Source organism: Lagenorhynchus albirostris, chromosome 20 (assembly GCF_949774975.1).
Source record: "Lagenorhynchus albirostris chromosome 20, mLagAlb1.1, whole genome shotgun sequence".
Classification (NCBI taxonomy): domain Eukaryota; kingdom Metazoa; phylum Chordata; class Mammalia; order Artiodactyla; family Delphinidae; genus Lagenorhynchus; species Lagenorhynchus albirostris.
In genome coordinates, this window is record NC_083114.1 from 16,294,915 (window position 1) to 16,314,338 (window position 19,424).

The 19,424-nt window shown below is 38.8% G+C and overlaps 1 protein-coding gene across 4 annotated transcripts in view; it reads right to left on the reverse strand.

The window, feature by feature from the left end:
* NLK (nemo like kinase) overlaps window positions 1-19,424 on the reverse strand; it is a 147,071-nt gene that overhangs the window by 19,559 nt on the left and 108,088 nt on the right. For all 4 annotated transcript variants that reach the window (XM_060134562.1, XM_060134561.1, XM_060134560.1 and 1 more), the window contains exons 4-5: window positions 6,069-6,175; window positions 4,497-4,582 (exon numbers count right to left, since the gene is read on the reverse strand). In XM_060134562.1, the coding sequence (XP_059990545.1) occupies window positions 4,497-4,582; window positions 6,069-6,175 (193 nt within the window). The remainder of the gene's footprint in view (window positions 1-4,496; window positions 4,583-6,068; window positions 6,176-19,424) is intronic.

Sequence of the window (19,424 nt, forward strand, 5' to 3'; positions counted from 1 at the left end):
AGTAAAACAAAATAACAAAAAACTAAAATCTTGATAGACCTCTGAACTTTGAAAAGTTTTCAATGATATAGGCAGAATATATTTGTGTCAACATAATTTGATCTCATTTGGATGAAAGGGAAGAAAAGTCTCAAACTTCCATATTTCTATATAAAATGATGTATTGTAAAGATATGCTTTTCACTTTTCATCTGTTTTCAACTGGAACTAACTAAACAAACAAAAAGCAGCTGAATGCATACTTCTAGGTTTGATGAACAAATCAAGCTAATTTATTTTCAAGGCTGGCTTATGGAGGAAGATATTACAAGGAAAATCTTGAAGACCTCCTGAGCTAACTATGTTCACTATCTTTTGTTTGTTTGTTTTTGGCCGCACCACATGGCTTGCAGGATCTTGGCTCCCCCGACCAGAGATGGAACCTGGGGCCCCAGCAGTGAAAGCGCCAAGTCCTAACCACTAGACTGGAGGAAATTCCCATATGTTCACTATCTCAATGGAATATATATAGTAAAATTTCTTTAAAGCTATGGGTTTCAAACGGAGTCCTGCTAAATCCAGTTCTGAGGAGGTACTTCAGGAGTTCCGTAAACATTTTACCTAAATTTCACATGTATCTATTTAAAATACACACTCAAATGTGTGAATATGTCAAAATGTAGCACACTGTAGAATAACAATGCTAACAGGTTCCTTCATTTCTTCGCACCATTAACATTTAATTAATTGAGTGCCTGTTATATTTTAGACAGTATGATAGAACTTGGAGACATAATGGTAAATGAGAAAGACTGATTAATTTACATGCAGACCTAGGAATAAATCTTTTCTTGCTCCTTCTGTTTAAGTGAAAAGTATTTGGAGGTTGCAAGGTGAGCTGTTAGTAAATAGCAGCAGTGCCACCACCAGCAACTTCTGCTTATTTTCAGGAATTAAGATTTTCTTGATACTGGGCAACCAAAACAAAAACTGGGAGCACTGAGGATGAGATAAAAGAGTAATGACCATTTAAGCTCCAGTGTTCTCACTGATTAACTCTGAGTCAATATTATAAGGGACAAAAAGAACACTTTTTTTTTTTTTTGCGGTACGTGGGCCTCTCACTACCGTGGCCTCCCCAGCTGCAGAGCACAGGCTCCGGACGCGCAGGCCCAGCGGCCATGGCTCACGGGCCCAGCCGCCACGTGGCCTGTGGGATCCTCCCGGACCGGGGCACGAACCCACGTCCCCCGCATCAGCAGGCGGACTCCCAACCACTGCGCCACCAGGGAAGCCCAAAAAAATAACACTTTTTATCTGTCTTCTAAGTTGAGGTCCCAGCATAATATTTCATTTGAAAAAAGGGTCTGGAGGCTTAAAAAAACTTGAAAACCACTGCTTTAAAGAAAACAAATTTTACCCCTAATTTTTGGCAATCCTCTCTTTTTATCTTGAATGTACTATGCCTGGTCACATCAAATGAATTCATGTTTGTATGTGGGGATGAAGAAGTATAAAGCCAACATCTTTAAAACTTAAAAATGAAAGTAAATTTCTAGATCACACAGGAAAAACTATACCAAAAAGGAAGAAAGGCATATGTTGTTTTTCAAATCCTCCCAAAGGCCAGTGTTCAAATAACACATAATGTTTAAACGCTCTATTACTTGGCCAAAAAATTTTAGGATATCTTTTAAAACAAAATAAAACCAGAGGAAAGGACTTAAATCTACTTTAATTTTCTTGTATTTATACTAAAAAGAAAAAAAAAACAACCAACCACCTACCCAGCAGAAAATGTTTTCTCTTATAAAACAGATCTGGAATCATTTTTGGCAATTTATCTGGAAGACAGGCTAAATTCAAAGTAAGAAGCTTATATGGTCAGATAACCAAAAAGATATTCGATTTCCAGCAAAATTATCTGTTTTGTGCCTAATAGTAAACAAAATATATTCACAATCTGAAAGGGCGTTAATTTTTAAAAAATGTTTTATCATAATTATTTTCTATGCATTTTTACGTTTGAGAAGAGAGTATTAGCATCAGTAGACTGGCACTCTACTCTGGCTTTTAAAAGTAGGCTGCTAAGACAAGTTAAAGGAACAGAGCAAAATTTCAATTTGTTCTCATCTGTATGTTGTTTATTCATAAATGACATTTTCTTTTAGTTACTCATTCATGTAGCCAGAGGTTAGAATACCATAACGATTTGGAAAATGGACTGCAAGCAGTTAATGGCGTCAAGCATGACAGATTCTATACAAATGCTTTGTGAAGTTCTCCAACCAGAAACTGAAATAAGAAGAAACTGGCTTAAATTGTCATAAAGTGACTTGGTATGAATAGGACAAAGAATTCCTGACTTTAAGGTTTTTTTTTTAAAAACCAGGGTTTATTTATTTTTAAAATATTTATTTATTTATTTTTGGCTGTGTTGGGTCTTCATTGCTGTGCATGGGCTTTCTCTAGTTGTGGAGAGCGGGGGCTACTCTTCATTGCAGTGCGCAGGCTTCTCATTGCGGTGGCTTCTCTTGTTGTGGAGCACGGGCTCTAGGCGCACAGGCTTCAGTAGTTGCAGCACGCGGGCTCAGTAGTTGTGGCTAGCGGGCTCTAGAGCACAGGCTTAATAGTTGTGGTGCACGGGCTTAGTTGCTCCACGGCATGTGGGATCTTCCTGGACCAGGGCTTGAACCCGTGTCCCCTGCATTGGCAGGCGGATTCTTAACCACTGCGCCACCAGGGAAGTCCCTGACTATAACATTCTTAATTTTTTTTTAAGAATAAAAATAGGTTATGGGGATAGGTTACAGCTCTTTTTATTTTTATTTAAAAATATTTATTTATTTGGCTGCGCTGGGTCTTAGTTGCCACATGTGGGATCTAGTTCCCTGACTAGGGATTGAACCCGGGCCCCCTGAACTGGGGGCGTGGAGTCTTAACCACTGGACCACTAGGGAAGTCCCTACGGCTCTTTTTAAAAAGTGATGGTGGCAGGGGAATGAACTCAATGACCTATAGAAGGAATATTTACTTTAGTGGTTTTTGGGACAATTAATTTTCTGTGGAAACAAAAGAATGAACTACAATATTAGTTGTTTTCAGGGAATATATGAAAAATAGGTTTTAAATCTTTCTAGAGTTAAAACAGGAACAGAGTTCTTCAAGGAAAGAGTGAAGGGAAATTTTTTATTCAAAAGCAGCATAACATCAGCTTTTGAAGAAAACTGGCCCACAGTTTAAAGAAAGCATTTAAGATAAAACTGAAATTTGGGCTTCCCTGGTGGCGCAGTGGTTGAAAGTCCGCCTGCCGATGCGGGGGACGTGGGTTCGTGCCCCGGTCCGGGAAGATCCCACAAGCCGCGGAGCGGCTGGGCCCGTGAGCCATGGCCGCTGAGCCTGCGCGTCCGGAGCCTTTGCTCCGCAATGGGAGAGGCCACAACAGTGAGAGGCCCAAGTACCGCAAAAAAAAACAACAAAAAACCCCTGAAATTCATTTATATACTTGGTTTTAAGGTTTAGCTTGCCAACAAACTAAGTACTAATGACAGTCTTTAAAATATGTTTAAAAAATGTTTAAAATAAGACAACATCTATAAACAGTTCTTTTCTTTTTCAAATATATCAGTTGAAATGTTAAGAATATTTACTGTAGACTGAAGCACCATATAATACTTTAGCCACTCATAAAATAAGAGGAGCTTTAATTTGCTTACATAGAGATGACTCAGCTCTAGGAAGGCCCTTATCTCTAATTTCTATGATAGGGAAAACTATGGTGGGCCCCTCACTAGGAGTTCTGCTAATACACATCTCTATTAGGGGTAGGGTGTATGTACACATGTGGATTTTGCTATTTGTGAGCCACTCTAACAAAAGACAATGGGGTGGGGATGGTACTGGGGTAAGAATAAAAAACTGAAATTGACATCTTGAGATTTGCGGGCTGCTAACCATAATAAATCCTGTAATCAATACCCCTTCAGAGGGATAACTGAGAATTGGTTACTGTATACCGTGGAAATACATTGGACCCTTTCCTGGCTTAGTATTTTCACTTCTAAATGTTTCTATTTCCCTACTTCGCTGCCTCAGTCAAAAAGCATATAAAAATGTTAGCTGTGCAAAAACATATAGACAGTCTTCTTAAAAGCCACACTTGATTCTTACGTAAGTAGAAGCTTACTGGTCTTCCAATCTTTCTTCTGATATACACTTCCTTTATAATAGAAAAATCTGAAAAGAAATCACCTTCTCTATTCTTATTTCTAGTCACACTGAAATTCCAATTCCAATGTTTCCAAAACATGTGCAAAATATCACCAAGAAACCATGAGCCAAGACTACAAATTAGTTACTATGTCCATGACTAGTGATATTGCTAGAGAACACTGGGTTCTTTAATTTTTGGTAAAGTGATGAAAATAAATTTAACCATTTCTTTCACAAAAACATGTCTTAAACGTGCCTTGACGTTCCAATTTTTTCTTACATGTTTAAATAAACTGAAAAGCTACCTTTAGAACACAGTTGCTGTTCACAAGGAGATTCCCTGGCTTAATGTCTCGATGTAAAATGCCAGCTGAATGGAGATATTTCAAACCTGAAACAACAAACAGATTTAACTGCAGATATTTAATTCCTTTTACTCAACCAATGATTTGGGGAAAACCATAGAAACAAGAGTACAGGATTTTAAATTGTTCTCTAAATAACTGCATAATGAACACTATTAAAAGCTTGAGTTAGCCCTACCTCAAAAAACTGTAATTTATAAAATGTCATCAAAGGTTTGCACAGTCTAGAGATATGTCTATAATTGGAAAGATTATTGAGGTTTAAGTATATAGACAAGCGTTCCAAGCACTGGAGTTAAGGCTGACCAGACCAATAACCTTGAATTGTTCACAAGTGTGGCTACTGGAGCTCTCTGCTACTGATACTCTCAACCTGTGATTGTGAGCTGCTCCCACAAAATAGTTCCCATCAACCAGCAGGGAGCCTTTCCCAGGACAGATCTTCACTGATGAGACAAAATTCAGAAACTTGCCCAGGTTTGTTGGTAGTATTCTCCACCACTAAGAATCAAGAGGGTAATTAATTACTTTAAAAATATTTTTGACATCTTGAAAGACTGTGGGCTTTAGCACTGCTAAAGATCACAGCTTCAAGGCTGAGTCTTCTGAATAAAATATAGCAAATCCCTTTTTTTTCCCAAGTGTGAAAAAAAGGTCCAAGAGCCAATATCTCCCCTCTACCCCCACCCCACCCCCATCCCCAAATATCAACAAATCTATAGAAGGTGAACTTTTTAGCTTTAACACTGTATGTGCTTTAATTCTTTTGGCAGATGCTTGTCAATTTTAAAAAGAATGTCTTAATTCTTTGAATCCCGTGGGAGAAAAAAAGTACTTTACTAGGTAAGAAAACTGTTTCAGCTTTAAACAACTCTCCATTTCTAACGGCAAAATTCTGAAGGACACACCTGATGGCCAGAGGAAGCTCCAACAATGTCAGCCCAAATCGCTTTTCTGTCAAGTCAGTGCTCTTTAATGAGCCAGCCTAGAGAATTAGTTAGCTGGCTGTTTCTATCAGTCTCCTCCATGCTTAAAGAGTCATTTTGCTTTTCTAGAGTTGAACTCAGGCATGCCTGCCAACACTCAGGCCAGGCCCACCTACTGCTGGCTTGAAGAATGTATGTTATCCATAGGGAACACAGTTCCTTTTCAATTTAGTCATCTGATGCCAGCCACACACTCCTACTAAAGGCTGTTTAGTGGAAACTTTGTGACAAAGCATTCTTGTTTGACAAACCATCTTGCTTATTTACCTCCCTATATTAACCCCCTCGACTACCTAATGAATTAGACAGGCCCTTCTCTTCCATCACTGAAAATAAGAACCACTTGGCTACCCTTAAAAGCCTCTTATTTAACATCAAGTATAGAAATTATTAAATATACCTTGTTCAAAAGAAAGAAGTTGTTAGGGAAGAAGTAAGCCTTGGAAGGTCAGATTAGTTCAAATGAAAAGCAAAACATTTCATTTATACAGTGACACTACCTTTTTCTTCATAAAGAAAAACTTACCTCGCAAAATCTGATAAAGAAAAACTTTGACATGATCTGAGCTGAGTGGTTGAGGAGAGACGATAATTTTATGTAGGTCACTCTGCATCAATTCTGTGACAACATATCTTGAGGTTTCAAGTTAAGGAGAGTTCCGAGAATTCAGCCCCCAATCCCTGCAAAGTAGGTACCAGGTCTAAATAACTTCTGTTCTTAAGGCTGGAAAAAGCTTAGGGAAAGAAAGCTTCTAGACAGCATGAAAGAGGTGACAATTCCAGCCCCCACAAGATAAAACACTGCCAAAAATAAAGAATTATAAAAAGTTAGCAGAAGTAAACAACCAAGTGACTTCACTATAATTAGCATTATAAAAGAGAAAAACAAGGGTAAATATTCTCAGTGACAGCTGGGCCAGGAAGAGTGTGAAGACCAGTCTGAGGGTCTATTCAGACATGTTACTGGAGTGTCCTTTGAACCCCAAGAGAGGGTTGTTGGTCTCACCCTAGGCCACCATGGCACCAATGGAAAAGATGACAACCTACCTATCAACTGTGGCTTAAGTTACTCTATAAATCATGGTACTCCTAAAAATACACAAATGGTTAGTTCAAATCCAAATCTCTCTACAATCTTCACAACTGAATTATTTTATTATTTAACTTTTTATACATTTATACTTCCCTTACTAAATTTTAAGCTTCCCATGCTTTGCACTCTGTTATACCCTCAGGGTTTTGCTCAATCAACACAAGGCAGATGATCAAAGGCTGGGGCGCAGGGAGCAATGGAGATGGGAATTCAGGACTCTTGTGAAGGCACCACCTTTTGCTTTATCTAGAAAAGGAAAGATGCATGTCTTACTCTGCCTGCAGTTAAGAACTCCTTAAAAGTCTGGGCAAGCTTTATGATTTAAATAATATAAGCTTCCTTAAGTCAAGGGGAAAGGGCCTTTGACTCTAGGAGGCTCCTACCAGGATTCAAATTCTTCTGACACCTTGTAAAAGTCAGTTTCACATTCTGAGTCAAACAGTAAGGCTTCCCCAGCCCTGTGCACCTCAAAGCAGGGAAAGGCCAGACAAAATGTCAGTTATTTTGTTTTCTTACATAGTTCCTCAGATCCTAAAATTCTTCTTCCAGAAAGGTATTATGGAGGCTGTAGTCTTAGGGTGCTTACCATTAGCTATAAATGAACTAAGAGGTCCTGGGGCTCTTGTTTCAGCATTTACATGCTTGTTTTAAGGGTAAATGCTGGGCTTATAAAAATAAAGACGAGAAGGAATCTGCCTTCAAAACTTAAATTTTCAAAAAGTGATGTTAGGCTTTGTATCTTACCCTTATGAGCTTTAAAAAGTCTCTTGTAATAAGTGGTTATTATTTGGGGAGAAGGATTTAAAAACACTTCTAATTTAATGTTTTAGCAAAAACAGGTAGGAAAAGGGACAACTTGGGAGTAAGGGAGAATAACTGACAACACTCGACACACCATAGTTGGAAACGCCCTCCTCGAGACATTTTCTTCAACTGGCTAGCAGGACACCCAACTGTTGACTTTCCTTCTCCCTCTCTGGTTCTTTCTTCTCAGTCCTCCTTTGTTGGTGCTCTTTCCCAAGCACTTAATGTTGAAATGCCCCAGGGCTCGGTCCTCTTCTCTCTCTCTCTCTTTTTTGGTCATGCAGCATGGCTTTTGGGATCTTAGTTCCCCAACCAGGGACTGAACCTGGGCCCTTGGCAGTGAAAGCACAGAGTTCTAACTACTGGACCGCCAGGCAAGTCCCTGGTCCTCTTCTCTTTCGATACTCACTCTCTAGGGTAATGGGATCCAGTCCCATGACTTTAAATAACATCCATGCTGATGACTCCCAACTTTGTATCTCTAGTTAATCTTCTTTCCTTAAGTCCAGGCTTGTCTACCAAACTGTCTACTCATCATCTCCATGGGATGTCTAATTGACAGCTCGAACTATCATGTCCAAGATGTATTCTCTATCTTTCCCCCACCACACACTTTCTAGGTGTAGGCTTTCCCACAGCAAACCTATTTTTCCAGCAGGTTGGTCACACCACAAACCACAGACCTTGGAGTCAACCTTGATCCCTCTCTCACTCTGCCTCCAATCCCATTGGTTCTTTCAAAACTTAGCCACAGAATTAGACCACTTCTTATCATGTCCACTATTACCAGCCTGGCCCAAGACCCCTAGATTTCTAAAACAATTCTAAGCCAGAATACATTTTTCACTGTTATATTTTGTCTGTATATTGAGTCACTTTATCATATAGAAAATGCAATTTTAAGCTTTTTATCCTCTTAGGTTTAATTTTTATGTTAGGTTTTATTAACCAGGCTCTTTCCAAAGAAATTAGTGAGGAAATGAGATTTGGCACGTAGAATTTCCTTATAGGAGTTTTCAGTGACATGTTAGAATCTTTCTATAAGATGATATACATCAGTTAAATTACAATATTATTATCAAGGTTAGATTTAGTTATCTTCTTAATAGTTAAAAATTTTTTTTCTTATAACAATTTCCAAACACACAAAAAACTTGAAATAATCAAACAGTGATCACCATATATATGCCTACCACCTAGATTTACACTTAACGTTTTGTCATATTTGCTTCAGTGCACATTTACCATGGCCCTTTCCATTCATCAATTCATCTTATTTTTTAGATGCACTTCACATAATCATGCTTTAGAATGAAAGCCAGATTATGTCACTTTCCTGCAAAACCTTCCCATTTCGTATAGAGGAAAAGTCAAAGTCCTTAAAATGTCCTTGCAGGGCCATAAATGATCTGGCTTTCTTTCTTCTCTAACCTCCTGTCACTTTCCTCTTTGCTGTTCTCTGAAAATGCTAAACACACACTAACCTTAGCCCTTTCCTTTTTCTCTGCCTGGACTGTGCTTCCCCAGACATCTACTTGGCTAACTCTTTCACCTCCTTTGTATCTTTGCTTCAATTTTATCTTTCGATTGAGGCCAACTTTGACTACTCTAATAATGTGTCCTGCATTCCTCGTCCAATTGCTACCCCCTCGCACAACCCTACTTTTTCTTTTTTCCTGTAGTACTTATCCTACATAATTTACTTATTACATCTATTGTTTGTCTCTCCAATCCTTCTCCATGAGGGCAAGGGTTTTTTCTCTGTATTGTTCACAAGTCTATCCAAAAGTCTCAGAAGAAACAATGCCTACATATAGTAAGTCCCCTGTAAATATCTGTTGAATGAATATATATTGAGCACCTACTAGGTATTAGCCACTCCATTAAGTATTTTAAATATATCATCTCATCTAATTTCCATGGCAATCCTACAAGATAGGCAGTGGTATCCCCAATTACAGATGAGAAAATTGAGGCTAACAGAAGGCATGTAACCTGCCTAAGGTTACATAATAGTGAAATTGACTATGTTTAAATTGTTTCAGTGGCCCTACACAATTTAGGATTTTACCTTCTTTTGAGTTATATCTTAAAAAACTCTAATAGGGCTTCCCTGGTGGCGCAGTGGTTGAGAGTCCGCCTGCCGATGCAGGGGACACGTGTTCATGCCCCGGTCTGGGAAGATCCCACATGCCGCGGAGTGGCTAGGCCCGTGAGCCATGGCCGCTGAGCCTGCACGTCCGGAGCCTGTGCTCCCCAACGGGAGAGGCCACAACAGTGAGAGGACCGTGTCCCGCAAAAAAAAAACAAAAAAACAAAAAAACTCTAATAAAATATACTAAATGTTCAGTGTTCTTTATAGAAGAATTTCAGCTAATAAATACAGAAGTAATGAAAGATTAGGGGAAAAAAAATCACTGTTTTGCAACCTCTATGACACCGTGGATCTAAGGTGCCAATTATCAATGGTTGCTAAAACCACTTGAAAGGAATGAGACCCACATCAACTCAATCCACCACTCAATCTTAGCAGCACTTATTGTGGGACAAGATATTATGTCCCTGTGATATACACACCACTGCCTAAAAATATTCATGTCTTAAAAAACAATATAATCAATCTTCTAGTTCTAATTATCAGTTTACTAGAAATATGGGAAATAAAAAGACATCATGAGGAAGCAATCAGCTAAACACACAACGTGGATCATTCTCCAGGAAAAATATCCCCCAAAAATCAATGAGAAAGAAAGAAAGAAAGAAAGGGAGGGAGGGAGAAAGAAAGAGAGAGAGAAAGGAAGGCGGGAAGGAAGGAAGGAAGAAAGAAAGAGAAAGAGAGAAAGAGAAAGAAAGAAAGAAAGAAAGAAAGGGGGGTTGTGAGGAGAAGGGAAGGGAGGAATGTTTGGGATAAAAAGTCTCAAGAAATATAATAACCAAATGCAATATATGTACTTTGTTTAGATCCTGATTCAAACAAACCTGATTAAAACAATGAGATCTTTGAGGCAATCAGGGGATAGTAAGGAATTAGCTAATTTTATTAGGTTATGATGGTTATGTTTTTAAGGCCCTTACCAGGTAGAATTGCATATTTAAGTATTTTTAGGTAAAATAATGTGATAGTTGGATCTACTTTAAAATAATACAGCTCTCCTTTCCCCCTCCTCTCAATAAAAAGGAAATGAGACTGGCAAAATGATTAGTAATTGCTGAAGCTGGTATATTGTGTATATATTGTATATTGTCTCTCCTTTTGTGTATTTTAAAAAATTTTCCAAAATAGTTAAAAAACAAAAATTCATCACAGAACTAGGGAAATACAAAGAAGCCAAAGAGTATAAAAACTACATAGAATCCTACCACTTTGAATTAACCTATAATATCTTCATGTAAATGTTGTGTATGCATACCTATATGTATTTTTAAAACTGGGATTATAGCATACACATGGCTTTGCTGCCTGTTTTCTTGCAGAATTTTTATTACTGTAGAGGGTTCTAATGTATGGATATATTTATAATTCATTTAACCAATCTGTCATTGTTGAAAATCCAAGTTATTTCTAATTTTTTAAACTATTTTAAATAACCATGAGATAAATATCCTACATATACAGCTTTATGTGAATCTGATTATTTCCTAGTGATATATTCCTTGTAGTGGAATTATCGTGACAAAGTAGATCATATTATATACATATGTGTATATATATATATATACACATACACACACACATACATATATATTTTTTAATTTAAAATATCTTGTGAATATCTTTCCATGGTATACAATTCTTTTCTATCATTTAAAGTGCTTAAATGGGGACTTCCCTGGTGGCGCAGTGGTTAAGAATCTGCCTGTCAATGCAGGGGACACAGGTTCGAGCCCCGGTCCGGGAAGATCCCAGATGCCATGGAGCAACTAAGCCCGTGTGCCACAACTACTGAGCCTGTGCTCTAGAGCCCGCGAGCCACAACTACTGAAGCCCGCGTGCCTAGAGCCCACGCTCCGCAACAAGAGAAGCCACCGCAATGAGAAGCCCGCGCACCGCAACGAAGAGTAGTCCCCGCTCGCTGCAACTAGAGAAAGCCTGTACGCAGCAATGAAGACCCAACGCAGCGCCCCCCACCCCAAAAAGTGCTTAAATAGTATTCCAATTTATGTAATATGGCATGACTTAAGCAATCTCCTACCAATTGGCCTTTAGGATATTACTGTTGTTTTTTTTTTTTTTTTGCGGTACGCGGGCCTCTCACTGTTGTGGCCTCTCCCGTTGCGGAGCACAGGCTTCAGACACGCAGGCTCAGTGGCCATGGTCTACAGGCCCAGCCGCTCCGCGCCATGTGGGATCCTCCCGGACCGGGGCACGAACCCGTGTCCCCTGCATCAGCAAGCGGACTCTCAACCACTGCGCCACCATGGAAGCCCAGGTTATTACCGTTTTGACTGTAATGTAGCTTTGTGTGTGGGGCGGCGGCATAGAGCTTTAATTTTGTTTCACAAAGGATCCTCAATTACGTATAGATCCTCTCTCTTGGGTTAATCCATTTCTCTAGAGAAGAGCCCTCCAAACTTCTGTCTTGGAGGGCACAGGCCAGGTTGCCAGTGTTCTGTATCAGTGGGGGATGGGGCCAAAGACACCACAGCTCCATTCATGCTGTCTCCAGGAAATAAAGCATTATATGGTCTCCTGCGGAATAGGAGACGATCTGAACATTTGAACATCTTACTTCTTACACAGGCTTGCAACCAATTCTGTGTTTAGGCCTACCTGCACCCCTACTTTCTGAGATACTTGATGCCTCCAAACCCTGAGCTGCTCTGATGTTCTGAGCAAGAACTAACTTGTTTCTGGGTTCTCATTACTGCCAGCAGAGGTTTCTGCCTCTTCTAGTTTGAGTTCCTAACCCTTTACTGACATTTTAGGGGGGCTTCAGGAAGAACTGGCAGTAAAGATTTGTGTTCTATCAACTGTGTTTTCAGATTGAAAACTGTTTACATGTTTATTGGCCATATATATGTGTGAGTATAAGAGAGGGAAAAAGACAGAAAGAGTGAGAGAGAGACTTGTTTCTTTTCTTTACTCAATTTTCTACTGGGGTGATAATTTATTTGTAAAAGTGCCTTACATATTAAGGATATTAACCCTCTTGTATATACTAAAAAATGTTCCCACTAGGAAATCTTAATCATAGGATAGAGACAGGAAAAAACTTCTATTTGCACCATTAAGCCTTAATCAGAAGTCCTAATATTCCTGAGTTGGTTCCAGAAATCTCAAGGGACGAAAACAAAGGAACATTACACAGGAAAAAAACCAAGACAGAACAACAGAACAAAACCAGAAAAACTTCACAACTGCTATCCCTGTATTAAGTACTATCAACTTAATATCAACTTGCAGTTTTACTCAGGGGAAAAAAACTCCTAAAGAGAGTACTCATCTGTATGGGATGTCAGCCATGTCTTCTGAGTTTATTGACAATTTTTAATTCCTGCCAGGATTGAAAAGTTCTTGCATGGAAGTGAAGAGCAGGTTATACTCTATTCTGCCTCACATATCTGTATAAAACAGGCAGCCAAGTTGCGATTCCAGAATCTTTACTGTTACTGGTGACAGTTGGTATGCATGCAAACAGCAGAGAGAAAACATCTTAATTTTCAAGTTATCAGGTTGAATTCTCAGGGCTGGCACTTGAAAAATCTTGCTTTGACTTATAAAAGGAACGAATTGATACAAAAGCCAAAAACAGAGAATAAGTATGAAATAATGTCATATGCTTTCTTCTAACAGTGACTATATTTTCAAAGAAAAGGGAAAATCAAAACACTGTCTGGCTGGAATGGGTACTGTTCTAATCAGATATTTTATAAATAATTACTAATTTCAGAAAAAACTCTTACGTTTCACTTAGCATTACGAAACATATATTTCCAGATCAGGGTGTTGTTCACATCCTAGACCTGTTGGATTTGAACTGACAATGTTGGACCACTTTGACCACCAAAAATAGTAATTTCACATTGCTCAACCTAACACAGAGCAAAGTATTACCAGATATCAAAAAAACCCTGAAAAACAAGGCATTCAAAATGAATGATTTCAAGTGGTAAGTCAATTCTTCTATACTAAGAGCCCATACATATGTGCACAGTTTCTTACAAAATATAAACCAGCAGGTATTCCCTCTGCTAAATGCAAATAACTAGATTACTATGTTACTGTCCTCAGGATCTGTGAATTTAAAAAACCTTTCATTCAATCTCCTGTTATAATATTTAAGAAGAGTTTAGAAGAGTGTTACTTTCATATCTCTGCTTCTTGAGAAGATGACATGCTGGGTTAAAAAAAAATGAAGGTAGGTTAATAAACTCTTTTTTTTTTTTTTTTAAATAAACTCTTAATTTAACCAGAAAGTCCAGGGCAAAACCACATACAGCCCTGTCTACCTTGACCATTTTGTTTACCTTTGTGCAGAGATGCTTTCCCCTCCTCTAATATCTTTTAAACATAAAAGTCTGATAGGGCTTCCCTGGTGGCGCAGTGGTTGAGAGTCCGCCTGCCGATGCAGGGGACGTGGGTTCGTGCCCCGGTCTGGGAGGATCCCACATGCCGCGGAGCGGCTGGGCCCGTGAGCCATGGCTGCTGAGCCTGTGCGTCTGGAGCCTGTGCTCCACAACGGGAGAGGTCACAGCAGTGAGAGGCCTGAGTAACGCAAAAAAAAAAAAAAAAAAAAAAAAATCTGATAAATTTTAAATGTATGATTTTTACAAAGTGATTAAAACAGCCACTCTGCAGAGAGTAAGTTCTGTCAAACTTTAGTTTAGCAAAGTAAATTCTTCAGGGTTGAAATGAATATTTTTCACCTCACGAATAAAGCATTTTTTTCTTCACAGAAAACAAGCCAACGACCAGGCCAACCTTAAAAAATTTTATTTCTCTGGAAAATACAATTCCTGAATTTGGAGATTTAACAATATAGCTGCAGAAATTTAGAAGCAACACACACCACTTTATGATAAGGTTTCTGCTTTGCTCTAGCAGAAATCCTCTGAAGTCTCAATCCCTAGCATAATGTCTCCCAGATGTCTCAACTAGTTGCCATGCCAACTAAAGCAGCTTAAATTAAATGAGGGCCTGAAAAGGCACCTGCATCACTCCAGGTCTGTTGCGCATTAAATAAAGCTCTCTTGACAGGGACTCAGAGGTGCCATTAACTTGAACAGCAGCTATCTGATTATTGTTTCTGAGTAATTTAATGAGGGTCTCCAAACAAGAAGAAAAACAGGGTGCTCTTTCCCTCTCCCGTCCTTCTAAATGGGACAGCCTCTCCGACAGCCGGTGCACCCACTGGGTCAATGACTTTGCTGTGGCCTTTTAAGTTAGCATTGGGTAAAGGTAAAACACAGGACCAAAGTTAGGACTTTCAGGAGAATATCAGCAGATTAACCATTTTCCCTTATTAAAACTCATCATTAAAAATATGCTTGTAAAAAACACACTGTGCATGGTATGCTAACCTCAGAGTGATCTGAACAGCGCTGCTATAAAATAAATTGCTGCTGATTGCAGCAATTAGTTAAGTAGCTCCATGAAATATGGATTTCAAAATGTACTGATTTGCTTCAGAAAAACGAAAGATGCAAATTAACAATTACAAATGCAAGGGTGGGGGCGGTGGGGGGGGTATGGCAGCTCTCGATGCCTCAGGTGCCCAAGAGACACAAACGTTTCTGGTTGTTTTAAAGAGTTAATTGTGTATGGTTTTTTGTTTTGGTAATACTGACATTTCAGAAGCTTCTTTATATATAACAGGGTAGAAAATAGTCCCTTTGCTGCTTTCTCAATTATTAGTCAATGGGGAATATCACTTAAGAGAAACACAAACTTCAGCTAGAGAGGTCATATGATTTACCCAAGGTCACATTCAGTCCCGACTCCTAGTCTAGTGCTCTCTCTACCCCACCAAGCTGCTTCCCATAGCAGCTTGCCTACTATTCCCATTTCTTAACCAAATGTCACCACAACATGCAGATTACTTTGAAATAAAGAATAGCTGAATTACTTTTAATTATGCGCTATGAGGAGAAGAAAAGGAGAAAGGAAGCTAACTTTCTGTTGAAGCTACTTATGTGCCACTTTATATGTCATCTCATTTAATCCTCACTAACAATACCTAATTTGTAACTATTTCTATTAAGATATGAGCACACTGAGGCTGGGACAGGTTAAGCTGCTGACACAGAGCTCAGATTCAAACCCAGATTGTCATGATTTCTAAGACTGACCCTTTCTATGAAATTCTGCCTCACTCTGTTTACTATCAAGAGAGAAAATGAAATCCATAAGACTGACATTATTTGCATGTTGCAAAAACCAGGTTCCAAGCAAAAATCAGAAAATCAGTACTGCAATACATGATGTGGCTTTCAGAATCCCTCCCTTGCCATGTGTCTTCAAATGCGAAGTCACTCTCTTCGTTCTTCAACAAATATTCTCAACAGTAGCATGTGCTAGACACCATTCTAGACACTGGAAATCTGATGGTCTATAAGAATGTCACTGCTGTCACTGAGTTCATAGCCCACCAAGGGAGATGGACAATTAAACAAGCAATTACAACAGATTCACTCAAAGATCACAACAGTGTTATGGCTGTTAATCTCATAAAGCCCCTTAGGTACTGCTTTGGGATTGAATACGCCAGATTTGCCATCACACAGCCAACAGGAGTAAGAGAAACAAAGTAGCACAACCAAGAAATATTCTTCTAAAAAGATAAATCTCTAAATTATTAGAATTGCTAAATTCCAATAACTACAGAGATTTAAACCTTTAGTTAAACATGTGAGAAACCATCAAGATTTCTTCAGCTCCTACTGAACTTCTAATTAGATGCACATTCTAATTGGCAATTTGCCTATATCTATAAAAACACATACATACTTTCCTTAGGTTTCCTAAAATGGTTCACCTTAAGACCTTTTTAAAAACACATGAGAAATAACAAAAATAAAAGCAACTAACACTTATTGACCTTTCTCTATGTGCCAGGCACTTTCTAAGCACTTTATATGAATTATCTCTATGAGTTCTCACAGCACAAGTGGTAGGTTAATCTAGAGACTACTTGTTCTCTTTTTGAGTTTTAGTCTTTCCTTTTGGAAGGAACTAAATCCGAAGATGTCTGAAGTAACTGCCCAAATCCACACAAGTACTCTTTTTAATTTCTTCTAGGATCTGTAGTCTTAGTTCTGTTACTAGTAGGCCACAACCTCAAATAAGAAGCAATCCCACCGTTTGCTGAAGTATGATCTCAGTTTGGTGAAAAATATTTTTGAGCCTACTATGTGCCACTTTTAACATAGGTCACCTCATTTAATCCTCATAACAGCCTGGAACTACTCCCATGCAACAGATCTAGGCTGGGGGTGAAGGAATGTCAGGTGGACAGGCTAAATAATGATACTCCTTTGACCAGCAACTGAAAAATAATACAAGGGTTAAAAAAAAAAATCATAGAGGCAAGTTTTTCTACCTTATACTTTCTTTGCCTCTGTCTCTTTCTACCTCCTGAGTTCCTTCCTTCAAGTCTTATTCCTTTCACCCTTTTTTCTTTCTTTTTTTAAAAAAATTTATTTTTGGCCACTCCGTGTGGCATGTGGGATCTTAATTCCCTGACCAGGGGTCAAACCCATGCCCCCTGCATTGGAAGGGTGGAGTCTTAACCACTGGACTGCCAGGGAAGTCCCCTTCCACCCTTCTTAGTCAAATTACAAAGCTAAAATTGACAATTCAATAAACATTTCCTGTACCTATGAATCACGTATGCTTACTTGCATAGCTTCATATTCCCTATTTTTTTCTTAACGGATAAGGAGAATTTTAAAAATTCACGTGCGCGCACGTCTGTGTACATATAAAGAAGTCCCAGCTAACTTTTTGTGTGTGGTGGGGTAGAGGGTTGGGCTAGTAGTCCTTGAGAAGAAAATGGGAAAAAAAGAAAAAAAAAACAACTAGAAAAATCTCTGAACTAGAGATTGCTGGAAATATAGGACAGGCTTTGGTTGGAGATCTAAATTGAAAATATAAGTTTATATATTATATTACATTAGATATGGTAAGAAATAAACAAGTCTCTACTAAATGAAATCTGCCACAGATGGGACCTTTTTTTTTTTTTTTCGGTACGCGGGCCTCTCACTGCTGTGGCCTCTCCCGCTGCAGAGCACAGGCTCCAGACGCGCAGGCTCAGCGGCCATGGCTCATGGGTCCAGCCGCTCAGTGGCATGTGGGATCTTCCCGGACCGGGGCACAAACCTGCGTCCCCTGCACTGGCAGGCGGATTCTCAACCACTGTGCCACCAGGGAAGCCCGGGGTGTTAATTTTGCTTTTGATTACAATCTTCTTTTTCTTGCACAAAGTTTTTATTTTTTATTAAATATTTTTCCCATTCTTTCCTTCTTTTATTAAAAAAAATCTGGATTTTTAAATTATGGAAGCATGTCATTTATAACCATTAATGAGTTATAAATTCAACCTTACTGATATGTTCTTTAGAATAATGCACATCAGTGTCAAGAGCTGAGTTGTTAGTGCATAGAGCCCAAATATAATATGCATGACACCCTGCTAGACTCCCACAAAGGTTGCTGAGGAGTAAAATGTGTTCATGGAGAACAGAGGTTGAAGCAGGAAAAAGCAAAAATAAGAAATCTTCTGAGGATCAATCAAAGAAATGAGGTAGGAATGTATTAGAGATACCAGAAAGGCAGAGAAAAGGGAGGAGTGTTTGGGATTAAAAACAGTTTTGTACAATTTTCTTTGATGCAAGAAAGGATTATGGGCAAGATGACTAGGGAACTAATGTAGATGGATAGAGCCTAGCAGTCAACTACCCTCAATGGTAAGCCTCCCCTGACCTCTTGCTGCAATTAAAACAAATCTGTACTACAATCAATATTTGTTTAACCCACCTTTATGATGCTGCATCTATTTTAGGAAGTAATTTAAGAATGCATCATAATCAGCCTCATGCCAGAAAGCCTGGCTACTCCAACTGTCAAGTAATTCTGCAGAAAAAGCTACATAATCACCACAGAAACAAATGCTGACATCAAATTCTGACCTTCAATTATGAGTAAGATGATTGAGTCCTTTTCTGTTTTTAGGAGTCATGATTACTCAGGCAGGCAGTCACAGAGGCTGCAGGACTGGTGCCAACAGCAGCTTTGTTTAACCACCATCATTTGCATCAATAAATACTGACTAGGTACCAAGTGGGTGTAGAGAGCATGCTAACTCAATGACAAAACAGAGAAAAAAGATGGATGAATGCAAGGCAACGTTCAAGAGATTAGAAGAAGCCTGAGATTGATGTGTAAAAATCAGGTAGAGAAAACAAGAAGGAAGCAAAAAGATTTTAATGTACACAGCCACAGCAGCTTGATCAAAAAAAAAAATAGCTGGTATTTATTGAGAGTTTTCTATGTGTCAGACTTCCAGCTTAAACTTAATTTGCCTCATCTACCCCTAATTACTCTAAGTAAGTCCTATTAAGATTCCCATTACACAAATAAGTGAAGAGGTTTAGAGAGGTGAAGGAACTAGCCAGAGGTCATAGCTGGTACACAGAGGAGTTGCTGCTAAATCCCAGCTTTTGTTCTTGACCTGTGCTCTGTCTTTCAAAAGATGAAACCTCAAAAATGTGAACAAAATAATTCTACTTAAGAAGAGAGCATATTTTTAAAATGAGTTAAACGGGTTTAGGCAGTGTGGTGTAGGCTTTGGAATCAAAGACCAGGTTAGAATCTCGACTTGGTCACTTACTAGCTTGGTAACATTAGGCAAGTTAAATAACTTCTCTGAGTTTGTTTTTACTTTTATAAAAGAGGCACAATGAAAATAAAAACAAAGAAAGAGGCACAACCTACTACACAGGGTTACTGCCAGGTTTAGATGTTGTATGTGAATCACACATAAA